The sequence below is a fragment of the Alligator sinensis genome, unplaced genomic scaffold (assembly GCF_000455745.1).
Source record: "Alligator sinensis unplaced genomic scaffold, ASM45574v1 scaffold67_1, whole genome shotgun sequence".
Lineage (NCBI taxonomy): Eukaryota > Metazoa > Chordata > Crocodylia > Alligatoridae > Alligator > Alligator sinensis.
Window position 1 is genome coordinate 1,498,141 of NW_005842111.1, and position 25,953 is coordinate 1,524,093.

At 45.7% G+C, this 25,953-nt stretch overlaps 1 protein-coding gene across 3 annotated transcripts in view; it reads left to right on the plus strand.

Moving 5' to 3' along the window:
- GULP1 (GULP, engulfment adaptor PTB domain containing 1) overlaps positions 1 to 25,953 on the plus strand; it is a 322,650-nt gene that overhangs the window by 209,103 nt on the left and 87,594 nt on the right. For 2 of the 3 annotated variants that reach the window (XM_025205329.1, XM_025205330.1), the window contains exon 3: positions 1,902 to 2,032. The exons of the other annotated variant lie outside the window; for it this stretch is intronic. In XM_025205329.1, coding sequence (XP_025061114.1) covers positions 1,931 to 2,032 — 102 coding nt within the window. In that variant the 5' untranslated portion in view covers positions 1,902 to 1,930. The remainder of the gene's footprint in view (positions 1 to 1,901; positions 2,033 to 25,953) is intronic. 3 annotated transcript variants of the gene reach the window in all.

Here is a 25,953-nt window from a genome sequence, read left to right on the forward strand (position 1 = left end):
GCGCTGTGCAAGGGGACTCTGCCATGAGCCCTCAGAGGCCCTGATCACTGCTGCTGCAGCCAGTGAGGATGGGGCTTTCTTTTTTTATATAGTATTGGGATGATGTTGCCAGTTCGATTCAGAGGACATTCAGCCCAATTTGGTGGCCAAACCTCCGAATCTGAATTGGCCAAATCAAATCGGGCCCTCTGAATTAGCTGAATCCAAAGGCAAATTGAATACTTGCTGCTTCACACAGGCTTACTAGATGGTTCCTCAATAGTTGACAATCTAAGACAGGGGTCAGCAACCCCCAACACATGTGTCAGAGCTTGGCATGCAAGGCCATTTTCCTCAGCATACCACAGCTGGCCTGGGCTCCAGGCAGCTGCCACCAGCCACAGAGTCCAGGCTGCTCGCAGCAGGTGGCTGGGAGGCTACAAGCAGCTCGGGCTCTGTGGCAGGCAGCAGCTGCTCAGAGCCTGGGCTGGCTGAAGCTGGGAGGGTACAAACAACTGTGCTGCACTCCACAGCCCCCGCACCGGCTCTGTGGCTGCAGTGGCTGTGCATACAGCTCCAGCATATGGTCCAGAAAGGGACCCAAGAGCAGTGCAACCCTGGCTCCACCCCTGCTGTCCGCCCAGAAGCACACTTGCAGCCGCTGCTGCCACAGGGCCAGTTCTAGATGCTGTGGAGTCAAGCACAGGTATTTGCAGCCTGCCTGCAACTGCCCAGAGCCTGGGCTGGCTGTGGCAGGCAGTTGGGAGGCTGCAAACCGCTGCACTGGGTTCGCCAGCACAGCTTTGTGGTGGCAGCAGCTGCACATGCACTTTGGGATGAACAGCAAGGGAGAGCCCAGGGTTGTGCTGCCCCAGGCCCCTTCCCGGCTGTGCACCCAGAGGCATGTTGGGCAGCTACGACCATGGAGTTGGTACCAGGGCTGTGGAGCCCGGTGCAGCTGTTTGCAGCCTCCTGGCTGCCTACCACATCTGGCCAAGTCTCTGTGTAGCTGCAGCAGGTGGTGGGAAGAGCCCAGGCAGGACAACCTTGGTCCTTCCCCTGCCATCTGCCTGGAGGCATGTGTCCAGCCTCTGCCAGCAATGAAGATTGGGCCTCTCACAGCTCCTCCACCTCTGGCATGCCATTACGAGGCATGGGTGGAGGTTGGAGTGTTTTTGGCACTCCAGCCAAAAACATTGCCAACCCTTGATCTAATAGTTAAATAACTGATGAGGCATGATTTCTCTTTAGAAAGTAGATGATAATTTATCAAAAACATGGAGTTAAACTCCCAAATTATCATGAACTCACTAGGCATGCATTAGCACTTGATGAAAGGTATGAAATAACTTTACTTCACCTTCATGCACCTGTTCACACAGATATGCACTCCAGGTATTTTGTGTATTAGTCTTCCCTGCCAGGAAAACATCTGCATTTGGAAGTGAGCTATATTTTGCCACATTTTCCCATATGCTGTTTGTTTAGTTTCCATGGTCCAAGTTCTTAGAAGATTAATCAGGATGTGGTCAATCTAGTCTCCTAGGTGATATAGCACTCTGCATTTCTTCATATTCTTATGCTCTCGGGCTTTTGCAGGTTTGTTTTTTTTTTTCATTTATGAGAGTTCCCCATAAATGAAAAGCCCTTTTAGGCCTTTCCATATTTCTTTCCACTTTGAATCATTGCTGACAGGAGGGGGAGAGACTATTCACGCTATGTTTTCTCTCTACTAATTTGGGCATATTACTTACGGTACTTGCATGGACTAACATTGCTGGAAGAACTCCCCTGGTGAATCACTGTCAGGTGAAGAATGTAACTGACATTGTTCATTTTTAAGTAGCACTTAGGACCAGAGACCAAAGCTGCCATTTACTGGCATTAGAATTAATTTGTTGGTTTTCCTATATCTTTTGCAGGTGGTGAGATAGAGTGACACCTTATAAGCATGATCTTTCACGAGCAACATCCTACTTCAACAGATGCTAGTCCATTCTTAGCATCTGATGGTCAGCTACCACCTATGAACATTTGTGACTTTCTGAATGAGGTAGTCTTTAAAGCTAAGTATAGATGTTTGAGAAGCCCAAGGCAGAAGCACTCTAAGTATAGTGTTTTACTCTAAGTGCTCTAGATTAGGTTGGTACAGAACTGAACAAATGTGCTGTTGGGATGTGAGAGGCTCAGAACCTGCTGTGGCCAGCAGCCAGGAGGAGCTTCTGAACACCTCCCAGAAGGCTGCAGGAGGAGCCGAGCAGATGGCCACCTCTGAGTGGCCAGCAGGGCCCCCACCCCAGCCAGGAAAGAGACTCCTTCCCTAGCAGCCCCCTCCTCAGCAAGGTTGCACTGTGCTGCAACCCAGCTGGGGCAGCTTCCAGGAGAGAGACCTGCTAGGAGAGACTCCTTCCCTATAGCTGTCCCCAGCCAGATGTAATGCACTGTAGCCCAGCCAGGGCAGCTGCTGCGAGAGAGATCTCAGCCAGGCTACAGTGCCCTGCAGGGAGAGAATCCTCCTTCCCCACTTCCCCCTGGCCAGGCTGCACACGGGATTGGGATCAGAGACTGTCACACACATGGGCAGTAACAGCCCAGGGTGCAGGACCAGCCCAGTGCTTGGGCAGAGCATAGGAGATCCGCCCCAGGCTAGAGCACAGCACTGCACAATGCCATCCAGGATGGTGGGAATCGTGCTCAACTAAGTTGACGCTTGTTGGGATCTGGCACAGACATTTGATATAGCACTCTAACAGAAAGCGCTTTAGTACTTCATCCATCAAGGGTTAACTTAGAGTATAATTCACCATATTTAAAGCACTCTAAGAGCCATGAACATCTGTTCAGTTACAGTTTTAGAGTGCTTTTTGCCTGCTTAAGGAGAGATAAGTGTAATGTTTGTACCTAGGCTAAGGCACCTCCCTGCCCTACCTTCTCTGTGACTTCAGACTAACCAAGCTAATCACCTCTCTTTACATTGTTGAGGTAGGGCCCATCTTTTTGTTATATGCTTGTAAAGCAGTTCAGAGAATAAGACTCAGATCACTAGGTGGTACCATAATATAATTAAAATAATGATAAGCAATCCTACTAAGACACAGGGCATATTTATATGGTTTTCCTGTTCAGGTTTAGTCTACCACCATCAAAATAAACTCTATCCATTCACTCCCACTCCAGCATACCAGAAACTGGCACTTGGGTAAAGTAGATGGCTTGAAAAAGAGAGTCTGAGTTTCTCCAAAGCCACCTGCTCTGCCAATTGGCCAATTTCTGATGTGCCCACTGGAGTCAGTCATCAGTACAGGTATCTTCATAGATTCATAGATTGTAAGGCTGGAAGGGACCTCAAAAGATCATCAGGTCCAGCCCCCTGCACCAAGCAGGAAAGATAACTGGGGGTCAGGTGACCCCAACAAGGTGACTGTCTAGTCTTCTCTTGAAGATTTCCAGGGTAGGGGATTGCACCACCTCTGGAAAGAGCTAATTTCACAGTCTGGACACCCTGGCTGTGAAGAAGTTTTCCTAATCTTGAGCCTGAATCGATCTTCCAAGAGTTTGTGGTCATTACTCTCAGTTTTCCCCTCTTCTATTCCAGCTGGTGTGAAATGTTAGTTCTTAATATTAGAAGTTTTTGTAGGCTAAGGGTGAACCTGATAATTTGGCTACTACACCATATGGCATTATATTAGGACTGTGCGAAATTTCGCCGAGTGTTTCATTTCAAAGCTGTTTTGACATGTTTCAAGCTCAAAACAGCGAAATTGAAATGAAACAAAAGCATCAAAACAGCTTTGAAATGAAATGAAATGAGGGCACATGAAAGTTTCGAAATGTTTCAAGTTTTGAAGCAGCCCAGTGGTGGGAGACAGGGGAGAGCCAGGGCTGCACTCCAAGTGGCTCTGCAGCCCCATGTAGCTCAGCCCGGTGGGGAGCGCAGCCCTGGCTCTCCCCACCTCCTGCCACCGGGTTGCACTCTGTGGGGCTGGCAGAGCTGATCAGAGGGCAGCGCCAGCTCTGCCCACCTCCCACCCCCAGGCGTTGCCCCCAATTGCCCCCCCATGGGCCTCAGCCCGGCGGTGGGAGGTGGAGCGCAGCACTGGGCTGCACTTCATGGGGCTGGCAGAGCCAATCAGAGTGCAGCACCAGCTCTGCCTGCCTCTCACCACCAGGCTGTGCTCTGATTGGCTCCATCAGCTCCACGGAGTGCAGCCCAGCGGCAGTTCTAGGCAGCAGCGGCAACCTCCTGTCATCTGGCACAGATCTGGGGGCCTGCACCCCCGGGAGGAGTCCTGCACAGCCCAGCAGCCCTCCTGGGGGTGTGAACCTTCAGCTTTGAACCCCAGATAAGAAGAGTCTGTCCTGTTACCTGGGACCAGCACTGGGTGTAGGCTACACCCAGCTCCAGGAAAAATTGCTGCTACCGCCTGCCCCAGGCAGCAGTGGCAGCCTCCCCTCATCTGGCGTGCAGATCTGGGGGCTCTCACCCCTGAGAGGAGTCCGGCACAGCCCAGCAGCCCTCCCAGATGTGCAAGCCTCCAGATCTGTGCCCTGGATGAGAGGAGACTGCTCTGTCACCTGGGACAGGCACTGGGTGTAGGCTGTGCCCAGCACTGGAGAAAATTGTTACTGTCACCTGTCTGAAGGCAGCAGCGGCAGCCTCCCCTCATCTGGTGCACAGATTCGGGGGCTCATACCCATGGGAGGTGTCCAGCACAACCCCGCAGCCCTCCCTGAGGTGCGGGCCTCCAGATCTGCATGCCAGATGAGAGGAGGCTGCTGCTGCTGCCACCAAGTATCAGGACTTTTGCTTTGAAGAGTTTGAGGTTCAGTTTCCCAGAAACCTCTGAACCTATCTCCTTGAAACATGGCAGGCTTCATGTGTGCAGAAGGGGCTACTACCCCTGCAATTTTCATCCAAATCATGCAGGAAATGACAAAGTGTTAGGCATTTTCATGATTCCCCACTATAGCCTATGGGTGAAATTGTTTCGTTGTTTCAACGTTTCGATGAAAAAAAACAGGACAGTGCTTTGAAATGAAATGAAATGACAAAATGAAACACTGTCCCTTTGAAATGGTCATCGAAGTGAAATAATGGTGTTTCGCATAGCCCTAATATATATTACATAGCTTGCTTCACATGAGGAGGTATTGAAAAAAGATGAGTATCATTTCTTCTCGAAAATAGACTATTAAGGAAGAACATAAAACACCCATGTAAAGTAATGAATGGTAGAGACAAGGCATCTGGGTTTTTGGGGGTTTTTTTTTAATATATAAGGGGAAATGGAATAATCAATAAAATTAAAAACTAGCAAAGAAAATAGTTTTCTTCTCAAAATATTGTTCTCATTTGGAAGTTCTAAAATTAGGGTCTATGATCTAAGAAAGTTTTGGAACCTGTTCTGGGTAATAAACTAAATTCTGGCTAATGAACAAGAGGAAAAATATTCTTTTATGAGCAGGATATTTTGATATTATCTTGCAAATGGTTTTCTGAAGAGTGGTTCTAAAGCTGTGCTTCTGAGCCTTCTTAGGGTCAAGGCACCCTTCAGAAATTCTAGGTCTTAGTTTCGACTCATTTTATTCACTACAAAAAAATTATAGAGTAAGTCTTCTGTTGCAAAGAACTCAGAAAGCACTTTGCTAGAGCTCTCCCACAGGGACACTCACAGGAGTGCTGTGTTCAGGTACCACCATGCTAAACCCATTAAGCTTTCCTTGATCTAGGTAGGTTTCAGCCATGTTTCTTTCTCTGGGCTCTTTAGGATTTCTCCTTTTTTTTCAGTTACCCCTTTATAGAAGCCTGACCTGGTGGTTCAGTTGTCTTAGGTTCCCAGGGCTAATATGTCTCTCAGTGCCGTAGCAACAGAGTTTGGCGCCCGGTGCAAGAATAGAAAAGCAATAGAATACCTGCATGCTATCTCCCACCTCACTTACTGCATCATACTTCAGCATTCTTTGGGACTTGGTTAGTCCTCTAGATTGCCTGGTATGTCCGATTTATGTTTTATCATGCAGATCAGTCTCCATCTCCACTACACTCAGTTTCTTTTTTCTTTGGCTGATTCCACAGTCGGTCAGGTCTCTTCAGCTGTGAAGGAATGCCTTTGTATTCCTCTCCATTTCTTCAAATTCCCTTAATCTTTTAAACCCCCCAGGTCTGTTACTTCCTGTATGCTTTGTGCAGTCTGACTTTGTGTTCTCCTCTGGGATTTGCCCCTCTTCACATTCCTCAGTCCTTGTAGAATGGGTTTCCAGCTCAGATGGGCTCCACATCACATATTTATTATTTGACTAGTTGTCTCCCTTTAAAAGGGGATAGGAAGCTGTTGCCCAGAGGATTCAGCAGCTATTAGGCTGCAGCTGTTATATCTACACGTCTGTAGTGAGGTAAATCAGCCTAATTTTGACTCGGAATAAATCAGGGTTAAAGCTGGAGCAAGTTGACTACAAATGTAGCTGGTATCCTTTGATAGTGATACAATAGTTGCATCTGTCCATGCCTCTAATTCTTTTTGTTGTTGTTGTTATTTTATTTTACTTTGGTCCAGTAGCCTTTTTGGGGGCAAGTTAGTTGATAGGGACCTTCTTGGCGCATTGCCAACTCACCACACTTTGAGCTTTCCATGATACAGCTATACATAATGTTAACCAGAGGTTGTAAGTTGCATATAAACAGATTCTCTGGACTAAAACTTGTCTAAAGCTGCTTGCATTGATAACTGACAAAGGAAGGGTATTGCACTAACTACATTGTTGTTTCATTCAGAAGTTGAAGAGGCATAGTTTGCTTTTTGGAGGTGTTAAGTGTATTAAGGCAGCACATGGAATTGCAAAACAAGGAAAAAGAGACCTTTTTTTTGCTAAAAAGCTGAAAAATCTCCAGCTAATTTTACTAAGAATTATTTGGTGTGAATATAACACATTCATTTAAGCGTGTTCCAGTGGGTTATTTGTGTGAGTAATGTTTTGTGGGATTAAATCAATACAAATTGGCTGTAAATAGCTGTCACATTTTTCCTGGAAGAAAAGCACTTTGTCCTGTGACCCTACAGGCATACAAGTCCACTGTGTCACTTCAAGTCCTACTGAAGTATTCAGAATAAAATGTGCTACCACTTTTTCTGGGACATCAGGGTGTGTAAAAATAATTTCTGCCTGGGTGTTCCAATGTGAACAAACTTCCCCACTTGCAAATTAATATTAAACTATAACAGGGTTTATTGATGGGGAGGACAGGGGGAGGAAAAATGGGACAACAGACATTTAGAAAATACTTAATAATCAGTAGCCTACCTCAGCCCACTATTAACAATTTAGTACAGTCGATATGTTCAGCATGCTCTCTTAGTCCCACACAGGGTGAACGGTGTAGTCATTAGTTGTTGCAGTTCATTTCCAGGACAAGCTGGCTGGGTTATGTGCTCTCATTGGGCACCTACTGGTGAAGAGGCAGCAATGAAACTTGGAAGGGTGATGGGTTAATGACTGTCATGCCTGTGTTGTTTTGGTTCAAACTGTGGGACAGTGGGTGCATCTACACCTGCCTTTTAATGTGATGCAATAAGCTCCAGAGCTTATCACTTCGGAGCATATTGCTGTTGGATGTGCATCTGCATATGCGCCTGGACCACAGCACGTTGGGGCAGGTCACAGCATCCCCAACTGGTAGGGGGCCCGGGTGGTCAGCCTGCCAGTCCAGGACTGCTCCAACTGGGCTCAGTGTGCTGCAGACAGCTGGCTGGGACACAAGGGTGCTTCCGTGCAGGTCCAGCTGGAAGCAGCCCCTGCATTGAAGCACCCTCATGCCCCAGCCAGCAGGGTTGGTGTTAACACACACGTGCTGCTGCACACAAAAAAAACTCTGGAGCAAAGTACTACTTGTATTTACAAGTACTACCCTGCTGTGGAGTTTTCGTTTTGTGCACCCTAATAGGGGAGCACATGTAGATGCTGAGACATTTACTGCTCAGTTAATTAAGCAACTACTCAGAAAAGTCTCCCCAGGGGAGTCCATGTCAAATTCAGCTTCTTTTTACAGTCATCAGGACCAAATTCAACTCCTTTCAATTGAAGTCAGTTTACCTATGTGCCTTAAAAGAAGTTGGTTCACTCTTTTTATGTGATTACTTAAATTAGTGGAACAACACTAAAAGAAGAAAACCATCTCATGCGAGGTTTAATAAAAATGTTGGCAAAATATTATAACTAAATCAGAATTATGTTATATGATTTTCAAAACTGTGGCTAATGTGAATGTAGCCTATATATTCTTTTAGTCACCAAAGAAAATTATTTATTTAATTAAAAAAAACAAAATTGTACTACTGTGTGTGATTAGTATACCAAACACTTGGGCCAGAGCTAAAATTCTCTGGCAGATCTGAGGAGAATTAGACTAGAGATTCCTGAATTATGATAAACTAAAGAGTGACTACCAAAGCTCAAGAGCTTTCTTACTGTTAGCTCTAGGCATTTGGGTTCACATTTTCCAGTTATTCTCCATTATTATGAAGCCTAATAACTTTTTATTTGTTCGTTTGATGTTGTTGTTGTTGTTTTTAAATTGAAACAGATTTGCATATGTGCAGGAGGTAGGGATTAAAAAAAAACCCCACTAAGCAACCAGCGATGCACCAAAACTGCAAGTTAGCATTGCTGCAGTTAATGTCCAGAACCCCCAACAGTGCTACCCTTCCCTCTCTCAAACTATCAGAGGCAGGAACCAGTTGCACAGACTGAGAATAGAATTAGATCAAAATACAGTAGAACAATAATGTATGTTATGCTGTTTCCTTTGTTAGCTATCTGTAAAATTCATGTCAGTCATAATGGAAATTACTGAAAGGGATCTGTAGAGAAGATAAATAGTAATGGGAAAAAAGAGCAGAGTGCCATCTGTCCAAAAGAAAATAGATGGATGTCAGGTTAGTAGTGAGCTTAATAGTTCTGGGACTTGGAATAAAGGAGCTGTAATCACTTGAGGCCTGTGCCCTTGGATATGCATAAACATCCTCCATTACAGTAGATAGAAATGGCCTCTCGTGCAAGAAAAGAATTTATTCCCTTGAGTAAATTGCCAGAATTGAGGGGGGGAATAAAAAAGGGAGGGTCCAGTGTAAAAAAAAAAAACAAAAAACCCAAAGGGTCAAGTTTGAGACTTTTGTCTTTATTGACATTGATAGTTTTTGTTTTATCTTCTGTTTTCCCCACATCCAAAGCAAAGCACTCTTGCTTGTGAGGCGTAATGAACCATGCAGTACACATGATGGGAAAGAGAATTAATTCAGGATTTTAACCATTCAGCGTCTCAGCTGCCATTCCCCAAAGGAATAAGGCATTATTTTCAACAGCAGATTGATAAAATCAGAAAAGAATTCTTGTTTCTTTTCTCTCTCTCTCCCCCAACCCAAATTTCCCATATTTCCTCCTTCATCCCTGATCATATTTGCATCTCAGCTGTGATCAGTTTATGTATCATCATGTTAATAAAAGAGCTAGCAACAGGATATGTACATTAAAGCAGTAGTTCTATAATGTTTTACTTTTGAAACCTTTGTCCTTGTCATACTTGTCCTCTCTTATCAACCATTCCTTAGGAATTGCAAATTTACTACCAGATCTTGTAATCTTTTAGGGCTAGACCATACTCAAGGGACATGTTTTGATTGTACTTCCTCCATTGCTTCCTCCTTGCTCCTGGTGGAGAGTAATGTCTGACATGATTCATGCCAGCAATATCTTGTATCCTTAGCCAGTATTGCAGAACTAAAGAGACAGCCAACCTCCATCCAGGTATTCTGGCTAGGCGGTAAGTCTGCATGTAGGCCTGCATACCCTCTACATGAATATAAATCTGAACTGTCTAGCTACCTCAGAACAGAAAATGGTGGAGGGGAGGGGATGAACACCTTTTGTCTTTATTTCCTTAGACAGATGCATGATCTGAGTTACAGCTTATCCATATAGATTTGCCAGGTTCATGTTCTTTGATAGTATTGTCTTCAAGGCAAAATCTATTTTAATGTGCATCTGTAATGTTCTGTTCAAACCCTATGGCATTATAGCAATATTTACTATTTTTCATGTACTAGCTACATCTTCCATAGTAAGAGTCATATCAAGAAAAGCTTTGTCCTTTGCAGGAAGTAATGCCTCCCTGTTTTGGTACAATCTGCTGTTAATTTCTTCATAGAAAAAATGGCAATAACTTGTATGAAATTAATTTCTTTAGGCTTAGTTATTCTTTTTGCACCCTGATGTTGTACCATTATCTTTACTTTTCTTTTCTTTTCTTATACATCCTTGTTAATGGCCTTCCTAGCAGATTACCATTCTGTTCTCTCTCTCTCTCTCTCTGAATAATGAACAGAAGCTTTGAGTCATGCTTACTTACAGAATTTAGAGCAATTTTGGAAATATCTTCTGCTTACAAATTAGGTCCTCTCTACAGGTGCAGGTAAAGGCATGATGGGATCTAATGCACGATCCAAACAGTCATTCCTCCTGTCATGCCACATGTATATGGAAGGAGGTGTGATTGTGGGATTGTGCATTAGATCCTATTCTGCCTTATGGCCAGTGCATGGGAAGCCCAATCATGGGCTCTTCTTGTGCTGGCCGGAAGCTGGTTCCTGTAGTTAGGAGCCCCCTCAGTTGAGGGGCTTCTAGCCATGGGGTAGCCTCTCACACCTCTGGGGTTGGACGATCATGGCTGCTGCAATCCCCCAGCCATGGAGGTTTCATGCACTCCTGAGGCTGGGGGATCAATATTGGCATAATCTCCCAGCCCCAGGAGTTTTATGCACCCTCAGGGCAGCCGCATGCCCCTGGCTTCAGGGACCCAGCTAGGTTCTGGCATCGTGCACCCCTGCAGCTGAGAGCCTAGTCAGCTGACAGGGACCCCAGCCTCAGGGGAAACCCTGCTAAATGTGCAAATAAAGTTTGATAGCAACCAGCTGTAAAAAGTTAGTGCACATTTGCAAGGTCTAACTTAATAGCTGGTTGGAGCTTTTTATGGCATGACACATGTAGCTGGTCTCAAGGTAATTGATCAATTAACTTGTTAATTGTGAAATACTTATAACGTATAGAAGGAGCCTTAAGTAGTTATTTATATAATTACACATTTGTACTCTAAATAGAATCTAGTGTCTTTTTCAAGCCATGGAGGTGTGCCCAGGTACAGTGGTAAGTGAAAGTGAATCTGAGCTGGTGTAATTCTTCTGACAATCTTAGCATGTGAATTGTAAGAAGTTATATTAGTGAAGAGTCCTTTAGGACAGGTTATCAAACTCCCTCGGTTCCCTGGGTCTGATATAGAATCACCTTCAGCAGTAGGGTGGGCAGCAGCACTGTTACCCACTGTGGTTTCCTGAGCCGCAGGGATTAACATACCTGTCGCTCACCCTTCTCCGTTGACATCCCTCCCTGGTGGGCTCACTGCACCAGAACTCACTGGTGGGTCCCAGCTGCACTTGCCTTGCCCTAAATTCCCATTCCCATCTAGGTATTCCTCAGGTCAGATGATACAAGTCCGCAGTCCAGATGTGGCCCATGAGCTACATCTTTGATATGCCTGCTTTAGGTTATATCAGTACAGCACAGCTCCAAGTAAAATTACCTGAGCTACCTCTGAATGACCCAGCTCAGATCCAGAAGCAATATAACAATATTAGTGTGGTGCTGGTGCTCTGCCTGGGCTAATACAGCCTGCTTCTAGGGATATGCTAGCATGACAGAGTGTCATCTTAACATGGGTGTACTGCTTCTGTTACCTAAGCTAGGTGGTTCAGATATTGTTTGGTTATCTCTGCATGGGACTACATTGTGCTGTACATATATATGCCTATTACCATATTGATTTACCAACATACAAGTTTGCCGCATCCCTTTTCTCTGAACATGGCCCAAAAGAAGAACTGAAAAGTGGAGCAAGAAGAGCAATTAACTGAAAGTTATCAGGAGACTGGAGAGCCACTATTCAATGGTGATCTAGGCATAGCCATGCCTCTGTTCTATTATGGGTATTTCCCATGCCTCTGGGCTTTTCTAGTTTCCACATGGGGTCAGGAAGGAATTTCTTCCCATCCTGCTGCTACATCTATCAGGGTTGAGGATTTTTTGTTTGTTTGTTTTCTTGTTAAGCCTTCCTCAGAGGCATTGGGTGTTGGCTGCAGCCAACACTGGAGTGCACCAGTGCTCCAGCTGCAACTAAAACCCAGAGGTTCCTGAATAGAGCGTTTTGTCCCTCTGCTCAGGGTCACATCAATCACCATATTTGGGTTCAGAAACAAATTTTACACCATGGTCAGATTGGCAAGAACACTGGGGATGTTTGCCATCCTCTGTAGCAGGGGCCATGATATTCTTCCTGGGATCTCTCAAGCATATATTAGCAATATTTGCAGCAACAGAATATTGGCTTCCATGGTTCCTCTGCTTTGTGTGGTTGGTTAGGGTGTTATGTCTTGTGTTGTTCCAGGATTGAGTGTAGAGTTTTGCTAAGAGTTTAAACAGTAGATTTGTATAGGATGGTTTAGAAAGGGATGATCCTGCCTCACGCAGGAGGTTGGACTATATCAGGGGTCAGCAACATTTTCAGAAGATCTACTTTTCATCTCTCTTCTTCTGTTCTTGGGTGGTTTGTTTTAATGCATGCCTTCTCTCTTCCTATATCTTCTGCTTAATGGAATGTTAGTTAAACCAATTAGACTGTTTTAGATTAGTTATACCAAAGTGAGAGCATATATGTTATGTGGGTATTTACATTGGCTAGGGACAGATATTCAAAAAGCCTGAGCCTGAATTGATTCAGTCTTTGCAGGTTAGTCTAGCCTGGCTAGGCTAAATCAGTTTGTAATCATTCAGACATGACTTCTGGACTGAAAAAATGCAGGCACATAGCTGCAGTGGCTCAGGTTAGAAGCAGGGGGGCACTAGAGGAGCCCTCCTCCCCTTCTTCAGTGCTGAACTGAGGCGGGGCATGGCCAGGCCCTGGCAGGATGCTCTGATTAGGGAGGGGTCCCCCCCCACCCTTGATAACAACATTTATCAGCTTTGTTACTACAGTTAATACCCCATCAAAAAACAAAGCATCTTATTAGTTCAAGCTCTTCTTAAACAACTTTTTCCAAGGAAGGGAACATTCCAAGGAGGGACATTACCAGCTACCTGTTGATTAGCTCCAAAAAGGACACAGTCCTGTCTGCCTTTTTCCCTTCTGCCTCAGCATGGACCATAGCCAGCATGTGGTATTCTAGCTAATGCTGAGAGGTGTCTGAGTAAGGCAGAGGGGAGGGGGGATCCCTGCTTATCAGGGATTGGTGAGGGGAGAGGCAGAGCAGGAGAAGCCAGGCAGAAGCCTGCAATCTCTTCCAAAGCTCCAGCCAGGGAGCAGAGGGGAGGGGCCAAGTCTGCTGTGAAGCAAAGAGCCCTGCCTAGCCCAGAGAGCATGCCAGGATGCTGGGGCAGTCTAGTTTAACTTAAACCAGGAAGGGGTCTGGGACAGACATTGCATAAACTGGCTTGACCCAAATCAGTTCAATCTGATGCCACATTCAATCAGGTTTATCTCAAACTTGTTTATGCTATTTTCAAACTGGTTTATGTGCACTGAATATCTGTTGTTACAGGTTGAAGCTAGTTTCTGATCACTTAAACTGGTTTGTGTGTAATGTCTGTCCCTATCCAGTGAGTGCAGAGAGTTTAACTCATTGTAACATGGGTGGAGGGGAAGAAGAATGAACATATTCAACACCTTAGAATGTCCTAAGATTTCACTTAGAATCTAAAATCCAAGTACAGTATTCTTTTCCTTTGCAGTCATGGTGAATAGGAAGGTTTCATTTCTTGTTAAGGAAATCTAATTTGTAGTCCCATTTCTGACAACTTTCTCTCGGTATTTCAGTACTTTGCCATATCCAGTTTTTCTTTCTCTATGTATCGCTTCCATATTTTCTCCTAAATATTTTCTGTTTCTTTTGTGTACCTTTGATTTGGTTTCATCATACTGATTTTTCCCCTTATTTAAATAACCATCCTTTACTTTGCTTATCATTAACCATGTTTTCCTCTCCTTAAAAATGTTCCTGAAGAAAAATCTATCAAGATTAAAATGCTCTTTCTTCTGGTGTGCCCATCACTAGTATCCTGTTTCACCTTTTTACTAGGTAGGAGACTTTCAGTCTATATGTAGATATTTAGGGCATGATCCTTCTGCAGTCTGTTTGCCTTGTCCTTTCAGTGAAGCCAAAGCAATAGTCATGTTAGACAGGAAATCCTTGATTTAGGGTTTATCCCTGACTGCTACAGATCACCCATGCTAAACTATGAAGAAATCTCCAGGAAACACCAACCCCTACTGATACATTGGAGAATAGAGGTTGATACATATGTTTCCAGGCTGTGTACACCTTGTGTTTCACAAGTATTCACCCTGACATTACAAGAAGTAGCTCAACATTAATTATAAAAAAGCAACCTCCAAAGCAGAAAAAAATCCACGTTCTAAAGAAGAGCACAGTTTATTAGTGAACCTTGGCTATATTTGTTTTCTGGTGCACATCTCTAACAGCATTCCTATTATTCCAGAAGAGGACTTAAAAATGTATTTTCCTTGCAATGACTTGTAGTGATCCATTTATTAAGTAACCAGTAGTGACTAGTTTCTTAAATAGACTCCCATTAGAGATCAAGAATTGGTCTTCAATATTTATTTCCTTCTATTCCTTCATGCTGTGTTTTTCAAGTGTTTATGTAGACCCTAGGGGAGGCACTGCTAGACAAGCCTAAAGTCCACTTCAATAGTGTCAGCTCAAAAAAATAAATGCCTCGTCTGTAAATTATTGTCCAAAGTTTAGGCACACTACTCCAAATGCCTTACCAGCACAACTTAGTGCATTGGTATATCCTAGTAAAGGTTTTATCTACTATGGAGGTTAGATGGAATACGTTAGCTGCAGAGCAGCTAGCAGAAGAATAACAAAAGGGTAGAGCTGATGGTCAAAAATTCATCCATATTGAACATCTCCTACCTAACTGAAAAGAGGAGCCAGGTCACATATGTCCATGTGTACACACTTTGGGTGCTTGCCACTTTATGGACTTGTGTAGGCTGTGAGATGGCCTGCAGTTGACTGCAGAGCCAAACAGGTGTCACATAACAGTCAGGAGGCCACCTGATTGGAGCACGGCTGAGCAGCCTCTGTGTAAAAGCATGCCATGATGGTTCCAGGCAGCAGTTGTTGCAGGGATGCTGCCAAGGAAACATTGCCCTGCTGGAGAGCTGCTACCCCCAGAGACATTCTGGAGGTCACTGTAGGAGCTATTAGGGACCTAGTGGGGTTCCAAGCCCTGAAGAAAAGGCTATGGGCCTAGGGAAGAGCTACGCCAGCCTAGAAAAGGAGCGTAGAGAGTGTTGGCCTACTGAGGTGCTAGGCAAGCCCCCGATTGGAACTCATGGTGAGGCCAAGGGTTCAGATGAGCCCAATGGAGTAAAGGGCTGCTGGCTATAAGATCTCTTGGACTCTAGGCAAGCCCAGTGTGAATTGATTGGCTTATGGTGGGGCCCAGGGGAGGACCCCTGATAAGTAGGAAGGTTAGCTGCTGCCGGACTGATCCTCTGAACCTTGACTTGTCAGTGCAAGGAGGCCAGGGCCAAAAGGCTGAAGGACAAGGAAGCCCACCATGAGGGGCCGACCAGGGCTGTGGAGAGCTGCTGGCACCCTGACTGGGCAGAGTTGGGGCCAGGTCCTTAAGAAGGCTAAAGGTCCCCCTTCGGGGGGGTATCCACTGCCAAGATAGGAGAAGGTGTCAGCCAGCAAGCAGGCTGGTATGAAGGAGGCTGAAACTCAGCCTCCTGATGGGAGGTATCCTGCAAGGGGCTTATGAGTGTGATGGGTCCAGCGGCTGAGAAACAAGTTATAAGGTGGGGGCTGTATCAGAGTGCCCAGGAGCGAGCAGCTCAGGAGGAACATCAGGAAGCCCAGTGAGGGGAAGAAAGACCAGGGCAAGTAGGCCTATAGTTGGTCTTAGGGAATGATCTAAAACTACACCCAACTGCAGTTGGGTGGTGTGGTGGCGTAGTCCCCAGGAAATGCCATGCCAGTGCCTGCCTAGTGAAAAGCAAGTATGGGGTGCCAGGAATCCTCAGCCCCCACTGCCTTGTGAGTGGCCATGTGGAAGGGAAAAGCTAGGGGAGCACAGCCTAAGAGAAGAGCACCAAGCTTAGGCAACAACACAGGGACCAGGAGGGCCTGAGGCCCAAGACCTGAAAGAGTGAGACCTAGTTGGAGGCCTGGAGGACAATGAGGTCCAGGTACATTGACAGACATCTAAAGCCCAAGGGGCATAAGGCCCTGGAGCCCCAATGAGGGGGCAGAGTAGTGACCCCAGCGAGGGGGCTGAGTGTGGGGGACTAGGAGCCTAACAAGAGGCAAGGAGCCCAGAGTATATGTGGGAATAGAGACCCCAGTGAGGGGGCACATGGCCCAGGCACGTCTAAAGACATCCTAGGCTAAGTTGAACCAAAGGCTGGGCCAAGGCATGTCCAAGGATGTCTGAGGCCAAGTTTGGGCCAGAGGCTGAGTACAGCCCAACAATGGGGCCGGGGAGTTGGAAGTGATTTTTGGATGCCATTTGCAAGGCATGGGACATGGTAACAAAGAGGTCGGACCTGTGTATTATGCCCTCAGCATCAGGGCATTAAATGGGCAGCCTCCTGCATTTTGGCCATCTGATTTTGATACATCAAAGCATGGTGGACGACTCAGGGCGGACTACCCTAGACAGGTGAGCAGGACATTATTGTGACTGGCCCCAGGGATGGCTCCCTGTCACTCACACACTCTCCCAAAAGTTTGCACTAATGTTTTCACTTCTTAAAAAGTGAGATGCAATGACAGCCATTGTACCTCAGTGGTTGAACAGGTTGAACATTTGTTCATCTGACTATTTTCAGCATGAATTCAAAATAACAACTTGACTCCACTTTAAGCTGTCTTATCATTCTTTTGTTTCATTACTCACTTTCATTATTCCATTGTTTTGAAACTGAGTATATTTAGCCTTTATTTCAGCAGTAAACCAACCTCCCTCAAACTTTTCCTGTTTGAAAGAGCCAATTTATCAAATTTTGACAGCAGGTTTTCAGTAAAATGTATATGACATTGTTATCTATGGTGTGGATTTGGTAGGTATTTTACTTTTCTCTGTAGTTATATTTAATTTCAGATAAGAAACCTTCTAATGTTCGTGAATTTCAAAACCACGAGGAATTGTGTTATTGTGCGAGAGTGAGGTGTTTTTAATCTAGGAATGTGAGCACAAAGGAGAACAGATGTTGGTGTCATGTCAGTAAAATATCCTACACTGCTCTCTACTGGAAGAGTGTAATTTAAAACTTCTAAAGTGCACCTAAAACTATAGTTCACCATTGACATGTGTTTCTTTATAATTTCATTACCTTTTTTAAATGAGCAATGTTATTTTGGGGAAGGTATTTTTCAGTCTCTCAAATTTTGAAATATTTTGGGAGAGAAGATTCTGAAAGGTGGAGCTTTAGTGTAAAACCAGTTAAGATGTTTTAAAGTGAAATGTCAGAGAAGGAAAGATTATTCATTATTGCAATGTCCAGAATCTGTAGAGATCCTTGAAAAAGTTACCTGTTGCGAACATATGAAAAAATACTATTGCTTCATTAAGAATTATTTAATGTGCTAACAATGTAATGTGAAGAGCAGAACTGAAAAAATATTTTGCATGCTTAGAGTTTAAATGCTTTTTATTGGGTATTGTCATGGTAGGGTCCTGCCGGAGGGCCGTGATCTCCTTGAGGCCCCCTCTCCATGTCAAGTCGGCCCAAGGGCACCCTTTATTCTCGCCCACCACGTCTTTGATCTTAAGTTAAGTTGGGAGGCTGCCTTATGCCCTCTTGGACACAGACTCCTGGACCCCTCGTGGATCTTGTCCAGCACAAATGGGTGCTTCAGGGCACCCTAGCCTTATGGGCTACGCGTGGCTCCTACCAACCCCTAATACCACGCCCCAAGCCTCGCAGATGTACTGGATGTTGGTCTGTCAACATCAACTCGCCCGCTCTCTCGGGCCTTCTCTGTTGCACTGCCCCCTCCCGAGCTCTCCGAGCCCACTTGGGGCCTTCCCTGTGATGTCGCCCCACCTTCGGGGACTTCCCTACAATGCCGCCCCCTTTCCTGGGGCCTTCCTACAATGTTGCCCCCCCCTTCTCTGGGGTCTTCTCTAAAATAACCTAGCCCGCTCCGGGACTCGCTCCCAAGTCTCTGGCCCTTTAGGCCCACTGCACTGCTACCCTCTCTTATGCGGGCTCACCGCACTGCTAACCCCTTTCATCGGGGCCCACCGCAGCACCTTACTCCTGTCTGAGGTCTACTGCTGTGCTAGCCTTCAACCGGGCTCGCTACGCCTGTCTCGGGCTTCTCAATAAGGCGCTCCTCCTCTTTGGGGCTCGCCGTGCCCGCGCTGGGGCTTCTCAATAGTGCCCCCCTTTCTCTGGGACTCTACCTGCCCGCACCGGGCTCCCCAATAATAATGCCGCCCCCTTTTTGGGGCTTGCTGTGCCCACGCTGGGCTTCTCTAAAATGCGCTCCCCCTTCCTGGGGCTCGCCACGCCTATGCTCAGGCTCCCTGATAGTGCCCCCTCCTGGGACTTGTCGTGCCCACTCTGGGGCTTCTCAAAATGCCCCTCTCCAGGGCTGGGGTTTGCGCACCCTGTAAGTTGCGCCCTTACTGGTGCCGGGGTCCTCACACTCCCTTGTCAGTCCCCAATGAGGCCTCCTGCAACCACTCTAGCCTCACCAATAACCTCACCCAAACCACCGGTGTAATACACAGCACTAAAGCAACCACAAGCCTCCTGGCTATAACCAAAACACAAGGCACTGGGCCATAACAACATAAGCCTCCTGGCTGTAATTCAACATCATTGCTCCAGCCTCTGGAGCTCTCGCGAGCTATACTTGCGATCAGGGTTCTCCCTATATCCTGGCCGAGGGAGCTCCTGCCTCTCCGGCTGCTAGCAGGAAACTGCTAGCCTGGCTTCAGCCCTGGGCTTTATAAAGGCCAGGCCCTGCCTCCTACAGGCAGCTGACTCTCATTAGTTGCCCCGGCAGCCCACAGCTGTACTCCCTAATCGCTGCTAGGGCTCCTTGTGCACTGCCAGAGCTTTTCCTCTGGCAGTTTTCCCCTCTCTAGGAGCGGGGCAGCAAGGTGCCCCGCGACAGGTATCATTTAATAAAAGAAAATGCAAATAGAGTCCTGTTTATTTTAAAGAAAGCCAATACTGCAGGACTTACTTCAGACAAAGTGCAATAAAAAAGACTTCCATTAGCTTTAGTGGGTGTTAAATTGAGCCCTAAATTGAGCCCTAAACTTAACCTTGTGTAAAATAATCCAAAAGGAAGGGGTGTCAGTTCAGCCAAACTGAATAATTCTCTCTATGGGTCAGCGATCTACTTCAGAACTGTCCAGCTTTTAATAATCAAGGGCCTCATGCCATGCAGGCTGAACACATCGGGGCTTCCACACCTTGGAGGCCATACTGGTGGGAGCCATCAACCCATATGTCACAATCCCCCCTTCAGTGTGCTCACAGATAGCTACGCTCTGCATACACATGTACAATGCTGCACTACACACATTGACAGTCATTGCACCTCAAGTGGGTGCCCCCCCGACCACAGGGGAGTGGCCTCCACCACAGCTCCCTTGCTTCACCATGCCACAGGCCCCCCAGTGCTTTCACCTGTGCCACCCAACCCCTTACAAGCAGAAGCAGGAAGCAGAACCTGAGGGAGGGAGGGGGAACCCAGAGCCCCAGGCTGCAGCAGTAGCCAGAATGATAAAGGGAGCAATGGACAGGTGAAAAAAAAGGCTGTCCAAATGATGGCTCCTGTCTCATTGCAGGACATAGCCATCCCAACAATATGGGCCAAATTCAATGCTTTCACTGAAATCAGTAACAAAAAGTCTACCAACCTGGCACTGGATCCAGCCTGCTGTGCTGAATTAATATGCATTAATGTACTTGCTTTATTACCTTGGATATCCCTGCACTAAAGGCAGATAAATTTGTTTCTTCATCTTTCTTGTAACTTGTTGGGAAAGGGACTGCCTTTCTGGTATGTGATTGTTCAGTGTCTCATGCAGGGAGGCCCTGATCACTATTCAGGGTTCCCAGGTGCCTGCCACAAGATAGATAACAATATCTGAATTATTCACTTATAAGCTACACAATCCAACATAGTTTTATACTAGTAAAATCATGACAGAATGAGGAAATTATAAAGCGATGATGCATCAGGAAACAATGGTTTGGGATAGCTTTCAAATAGTAGATAAATAATGAAAAAAGGTAAATAATTATATAAAATTAACAAATATCAACGAGAGTTGAAAGAATCCCAGCATGCTATAAACAGAAAAAATTGAATTATGGACTCCAACTTAACCTTATAGAAAGTATTCCAGTTTAAATGAGGTAAAATAAGTTCCATGTTAAAAATGCAACTTTTAATTTTTTCAGGTAGAAAATAAGTATATGGAAAAAATGCAAATCATAGTAATGATGTATAATATTTTGCATAAGAGATAATGGATGTTAGAGCAGCGTAATTAATTTATGTTTGCACTGAGCATTTAATTAATTTTAAATTCTGAGTCTCTTAAAATATACAAATGCCAAATTTACTGCGTCAGTAAATGTTCAAGTTATGATTAGGCTTGGTTTAATAAAACTTAAATATTTCATAGAATCATAGAAACTTAGGGTTGGAAGGGACCTTGGGAGATCATTTAGTCCAACCCCGTGCTCAAAGCAGGACCATCCCCAACTAGATCATTCCAGCCAGGGCTTCATGAAGCTGGGCATTAACTTCCAAGGATGGAGATTCCACCATCCCTCTAGGTAAGTTGTTCCAGTGCTTCACCACCCTCCTAATGAGAGAGTTTTTCCTAAAACCACGTGGGGCCAGCAGAGAGCGGCAGTGCTGCGAGGAGTTTGCTGGGCTCTGACCCACTCTGGACCGTGGTGCTGCCACGTGAAGCCCGCTGCAGCTTTGCCAGCCCCACAGCACTGCGCCCCCCACTGGGAAAGGGCTCATGCTCACCCACATTGTGACAGAGGCTGCTTCCCCAAACAAGAGCCCTGCTCCCTCTTGCTGCAGTGGTGGGGTGGGGGTATGGCCAGATGCCAGCTGACAGGTTCCCTGGGGGGAGCAGGGACAGGGGTTATTCCTCCACCCCCACCCCCATTGTCAGCAGAGGGGACAGCAGGATCCTATTCCTGGGCAGGGAGTACAGTGGCAACAGTGGGCAGACCTAGCTGCCAGTTGGGGTAGAGGGGAGACCCCTGAGGAAGAGCAGGTCTCCCTGCCCTGCTCTGCCTCAGGGGTCATGGTGCCCTACTGCTGCAGCAACGAGGGGTCCTAGTGGGATAGAGAAGGGGGATTTAAACCCCTCTCTGGCCACTTCAGCCCTGACTGGCCATGCCCCCCCAGCTTCCCTGCAGCTGAGGGCACACTCTAGTGTCCCGCAGCTCCTGGCCTGAGAACCTGCAGGCATGTGCCTACATTGCCTCAGTCCAGAGAGAATGTTTGTCCTGTTATGAACTGGGTTAGACTAGGCAGATTAGACTAACCTGCAAAGGTTGAATCAATTCAGGCTCTGGCTTTTTGAATGTCTGTTCCTAGCCTTGGAGCCTCACCACCTCCTTTTTCAGTTCCCTTGCCTGCTACCTGGGGGACACCACGAGGAAGCACCACTCATATTGCAGGTATTCCCCCTCTTAACTGTCACTGGAAGGAACCTGGAAGCCACAGTCACCAAACCAGGACCTAGGTGGAAGACTCAACAGCGGGCAGTCCTACCCGGACAGGCACCTCACACATGTAAGCAAAAGAGGAGTGGCAATTGCAGTGGCTCTGGCATTGTGACGTGCTCCAGCCATCTCTTTGGTTCTTTCAAATTCACCACTAGCAGTGATTCCAGGAGAAGGAGAGGTAAAAGTCTTCAGCTTGCAATCACCCCCTTGTTGGCTCTGGAGTTAGGATCCAGATACCTTGTTCAGGGCAGGGGGACACACCCTTAGACTGACCACGACCTTTCCATTCGATAATAGGCAAATTTATTGATATACGGTGATAACAGACAAAAAGCAATGCAAACAATCAAGAAATTCTATATATCTTCCAAATCCTAGGGCTGTCATCCGAGTCAAAGTACATCTGGATGCAGGCTCCACTCTGAGTCTTTCTTAAGTGTCAGATGTCAGCATGGCATGTCAGCATTCTGGAGGTGGGATGCCGAGACCCACAGCCCCCTTCCAGTGGGATGTAGGAGACAGTCTGCTGGTATGCCTTCGGTCCACGGTGGCCTTGGGGACCCCTCTCAGGAAGGAGAAATGGGAGGAATGGGGAGGGACAGAAAGGAAGGGAAGGAGGGACCCCTTTTTATTCTCAAGTCTCTGCTTTATTTTCTCCTTCCCTTTGATGACTCCTGATGACTCTTCATCCATGCCTATCTCTGGTTGGTTGTCTCTTGTGGTCAAATGTCCACGTAGCCTTCTGGGCCTTCTCCTAATTTGGTCTATTGTTCCTAGCCTTGGAGCAGCTGCTCTGGGGCCTTGTAGTTGGTGTCACTTATCTCATGTACATACTTTCTTGGTTCTCAGGCTATTTTCTAGACTGTGTTCTTGTTGTGTTAGACAACCTGCCTGCCCTGAAGCCTGTGATCTTGTGTTATGGCATGGCCTCCTCAGTTCTCAGGCTGTATCTGTCTGTTGGCCTTGTCATGATAGACAGCTTGTCTGCTTCCAAGGCTTTATGAAACACTGTGCATCAGACCCAAGCTCCTTAGAAATCAATTAACCCATGCTGCCCATCTTGAACCCTTATAATGCACGTGCGCGCACACACACACCCCCCTATAAGCCAATTCCCAAAAAACAGACCTTTAAATACCATTTTCTAGTATATATATATATATATATAGTACAACTCTGAGCTCTGGCCGAACATGGTGCATCCCCACGCTTGGTACTTCCTCACGTGATGTGACTTCTAGCCACAAGGGAAAACTTGCTACACATGCAAATTAAAGCTTGACAGCAACCAGCTATAAAATTAGCACGTGTTTTCAAGGTGTAACTTTTAGAAATGCACCAATACATTGGTCAGATATCGATATAAAGAAAATTGAGTGTATCAGAAATTGGCCTGATGGTGCCAATAATTTGGCCAATAAATGCCTGTGTGTATGTGCAGCTGCAGCGCAGCACTCAGGCAGTGAGGAGCAGAGCCCGGCAGTGTGGAGAATTGCCTCCAGCTGGTAAGTCTGTTGTGATGGTAGGTGAAGGGGGAGGAAAGGGGTGTGGCGGGGGCAGATCAACCCCCTGCCTGTGGTGAGGGGGGTGCAGAGGCAGATGCTGCCCAGCTGGGGTGGGGCATGGGAAGGAGCCACGGTTTGTCGCGGGGTGGCTCTCACTGCTGCTTGCACGGGGGTGGGGGCATGTACCCCCAGATCTGCGTCGGCGGGCTGCAGCTGTGGGCTAGAGCCGGTGCTGCACTGGACTTTTCTCACCAGGGGCTGGGCTCAAGGCAGGGGCTACAGACAGCATTGCAGCCACCCCAGATTTTGCCATAGCACCATTTCCAGAGCAGCCTCTGCCGTGCATCCAGCGGAGCCCTGGCTCTTCCCGGTGTGTGGGGAGAGGCAGGAGTTGAGCTGGGAAGAGCCACGGCTGTGCTGGATATGTGGTGTCACTGGGAGCAACGCTACGGCAAAATCTGGGGTGGCTGCAGCCCCCTCCATAGCCCCTACCCTGAGCCCTGCCCCCAGAAAGAAGACCCAGCGCAGCCTCAGCTCCAGCCTGCAGCTGCAGCCCACCCACCCAGCCCTGTGCAGATCTGGCGGCACATCCATGCCCTTCCGGGGTTCACACAGTGGCAGGAACCACTCCCCTCCTCTCCGCAGGGGTGGAGAGTTGATCTATTCCCCCACGCCCCTTCCTTCCCCTTCCACTACAACAGACTTGCCAGCTGCATGCAGCTTTATCAGAAATCAGATTGGTATCAGCGTATATGCCTCCATAAAAACTGGATATCACTACTGGCCCCAAAAATCTCTGTCAGTACACCCCTACTAATTTTATAACTGGTTGGAGTTTATATGGCAATTATAGCTACTTTGCATGTGTAGCTGATCTCAAGGTAACTGCACAATTAACCAATTAATTGTGTGATACCTGTAACATGTAAAGGGGGGAGGGGTCTTACACACACTGATTTGACTGTAGTGAATACTGGTAGTTGTATTGAAATCAGTCACCTAACAAAGCTCATTGAGTTAACAGAATAAAAAGTAAGAAGGAATTGGAGAAGGAAGATGAGGGTAAGAGTGATAAGAAATATGCAATTATCTACATAAGCAAAATGCACAGCTAAATAGTATGTTATTTTTTTTAACTGTGAGAGAATGCTTAACTGTCAGAATCTTAATTTTGAGTTTTTGCTGTTTGGGGCTGATAATTCATGTCCAAGGAAAAATTTTAAGCACTCATCATTTTGGTGGTTTAACCAGCTGTCATTCTGATTAAAAATGCACAAATATATCCACTAAATTCTGTCCCTTTGTAAATGTATCATTCACTTGTATCTTATCTGATAACCAAATGAAATGCTTCATATACAAAGACCATGAATGAAAAGTGACAAACATAATCAATAATCAGGAGATATTTGCAGGCCATTAACAATTCACAGTAAAAAAATCATTCTAACTTCCTTGTGTTAAAAAAAAAAAAAATCCCTGTATCCCAAGTGAGGTATTATGCTGGCATGGAAGGTTGACAGCAGGCACACATGTATCACTGCTGTTTTGCCCTGCACCTTGTTATACTCAAGATGACACATTATATTTCAGATGACAGAAGCAGATTTATAATGAAGCCATATTACTTAAGATCCATCTTTGGAGAAAAAAAGCTTTTACAGGTGTCCAAGCGACCAAATATAGAGCACATTGTTCTGAGTAAAGAGCAGTTATGCTGTAGCAAACTATTTAATGAAATTATTTTCAAGAACGTGAGGAAACTAGGAGAATATTGAAAACCACTGTAATTTGGGAAGTTGTGAATTGCTTTTGAAGTTGCTTTAAATTTACAGTTCATACACATCTCATCAAGTCAGTTGGTGCACCTGAGTGAAAATCCAATACCGAACAAAGGAATGTGATTTTTTTGTTCCAATTTAGAGAGTGTGTGTACATCTACTACTTCGATTTACTAATATTAAGTTTTTAAGCTATTCCTATACTTACATGTCCAGATTATCCCAGTAGAATTTTATGCTCTTGATTTTGTTAGCATTATTTGTTCATCTACAAAACCTTCAGAATATGGTGAGTCAACTATATTTGTGTATGGAAATCAGGAAAATAGGTAAATTAAACACACAAATAAATCTGAGCATTTTAACCATAACTTCCTTGTTCAAAATGTTAGAAGCCAATCAATAAGCATGCATAATTTGTAAGAAAGTTACTTGGGGTGTACAAATCTATACATAAGGATTAGATCCCTTTGAAAAATTGAGCCTTCCTGCATCCATTGCTGAGTGCATATTTGTTTTTGTTGAAACAATTTTATGTAGCTCAATAAAGCTAAACCATTATGTTAATTCATTTACTTTATCTACTGTAAATCAGAAACTATTCTGAAGTAGATGCAGTAGAATTACAAACCACTGAAAGAACAAAATTAGCCCTTTAATTGTCCTTCACCATGTTTATGAAAGTATGGTTAACCTAATCCAAAAGCAGTCATATGCTGAACTTTTCCCTTGGGAACATCTTACTTCACTGGTGCTAATAAAATTCTTGAACAGTTTTATTCTTTTCCAAAAGTTATGCCATTACAAAGATGTCAATGCCCAGAGGAAG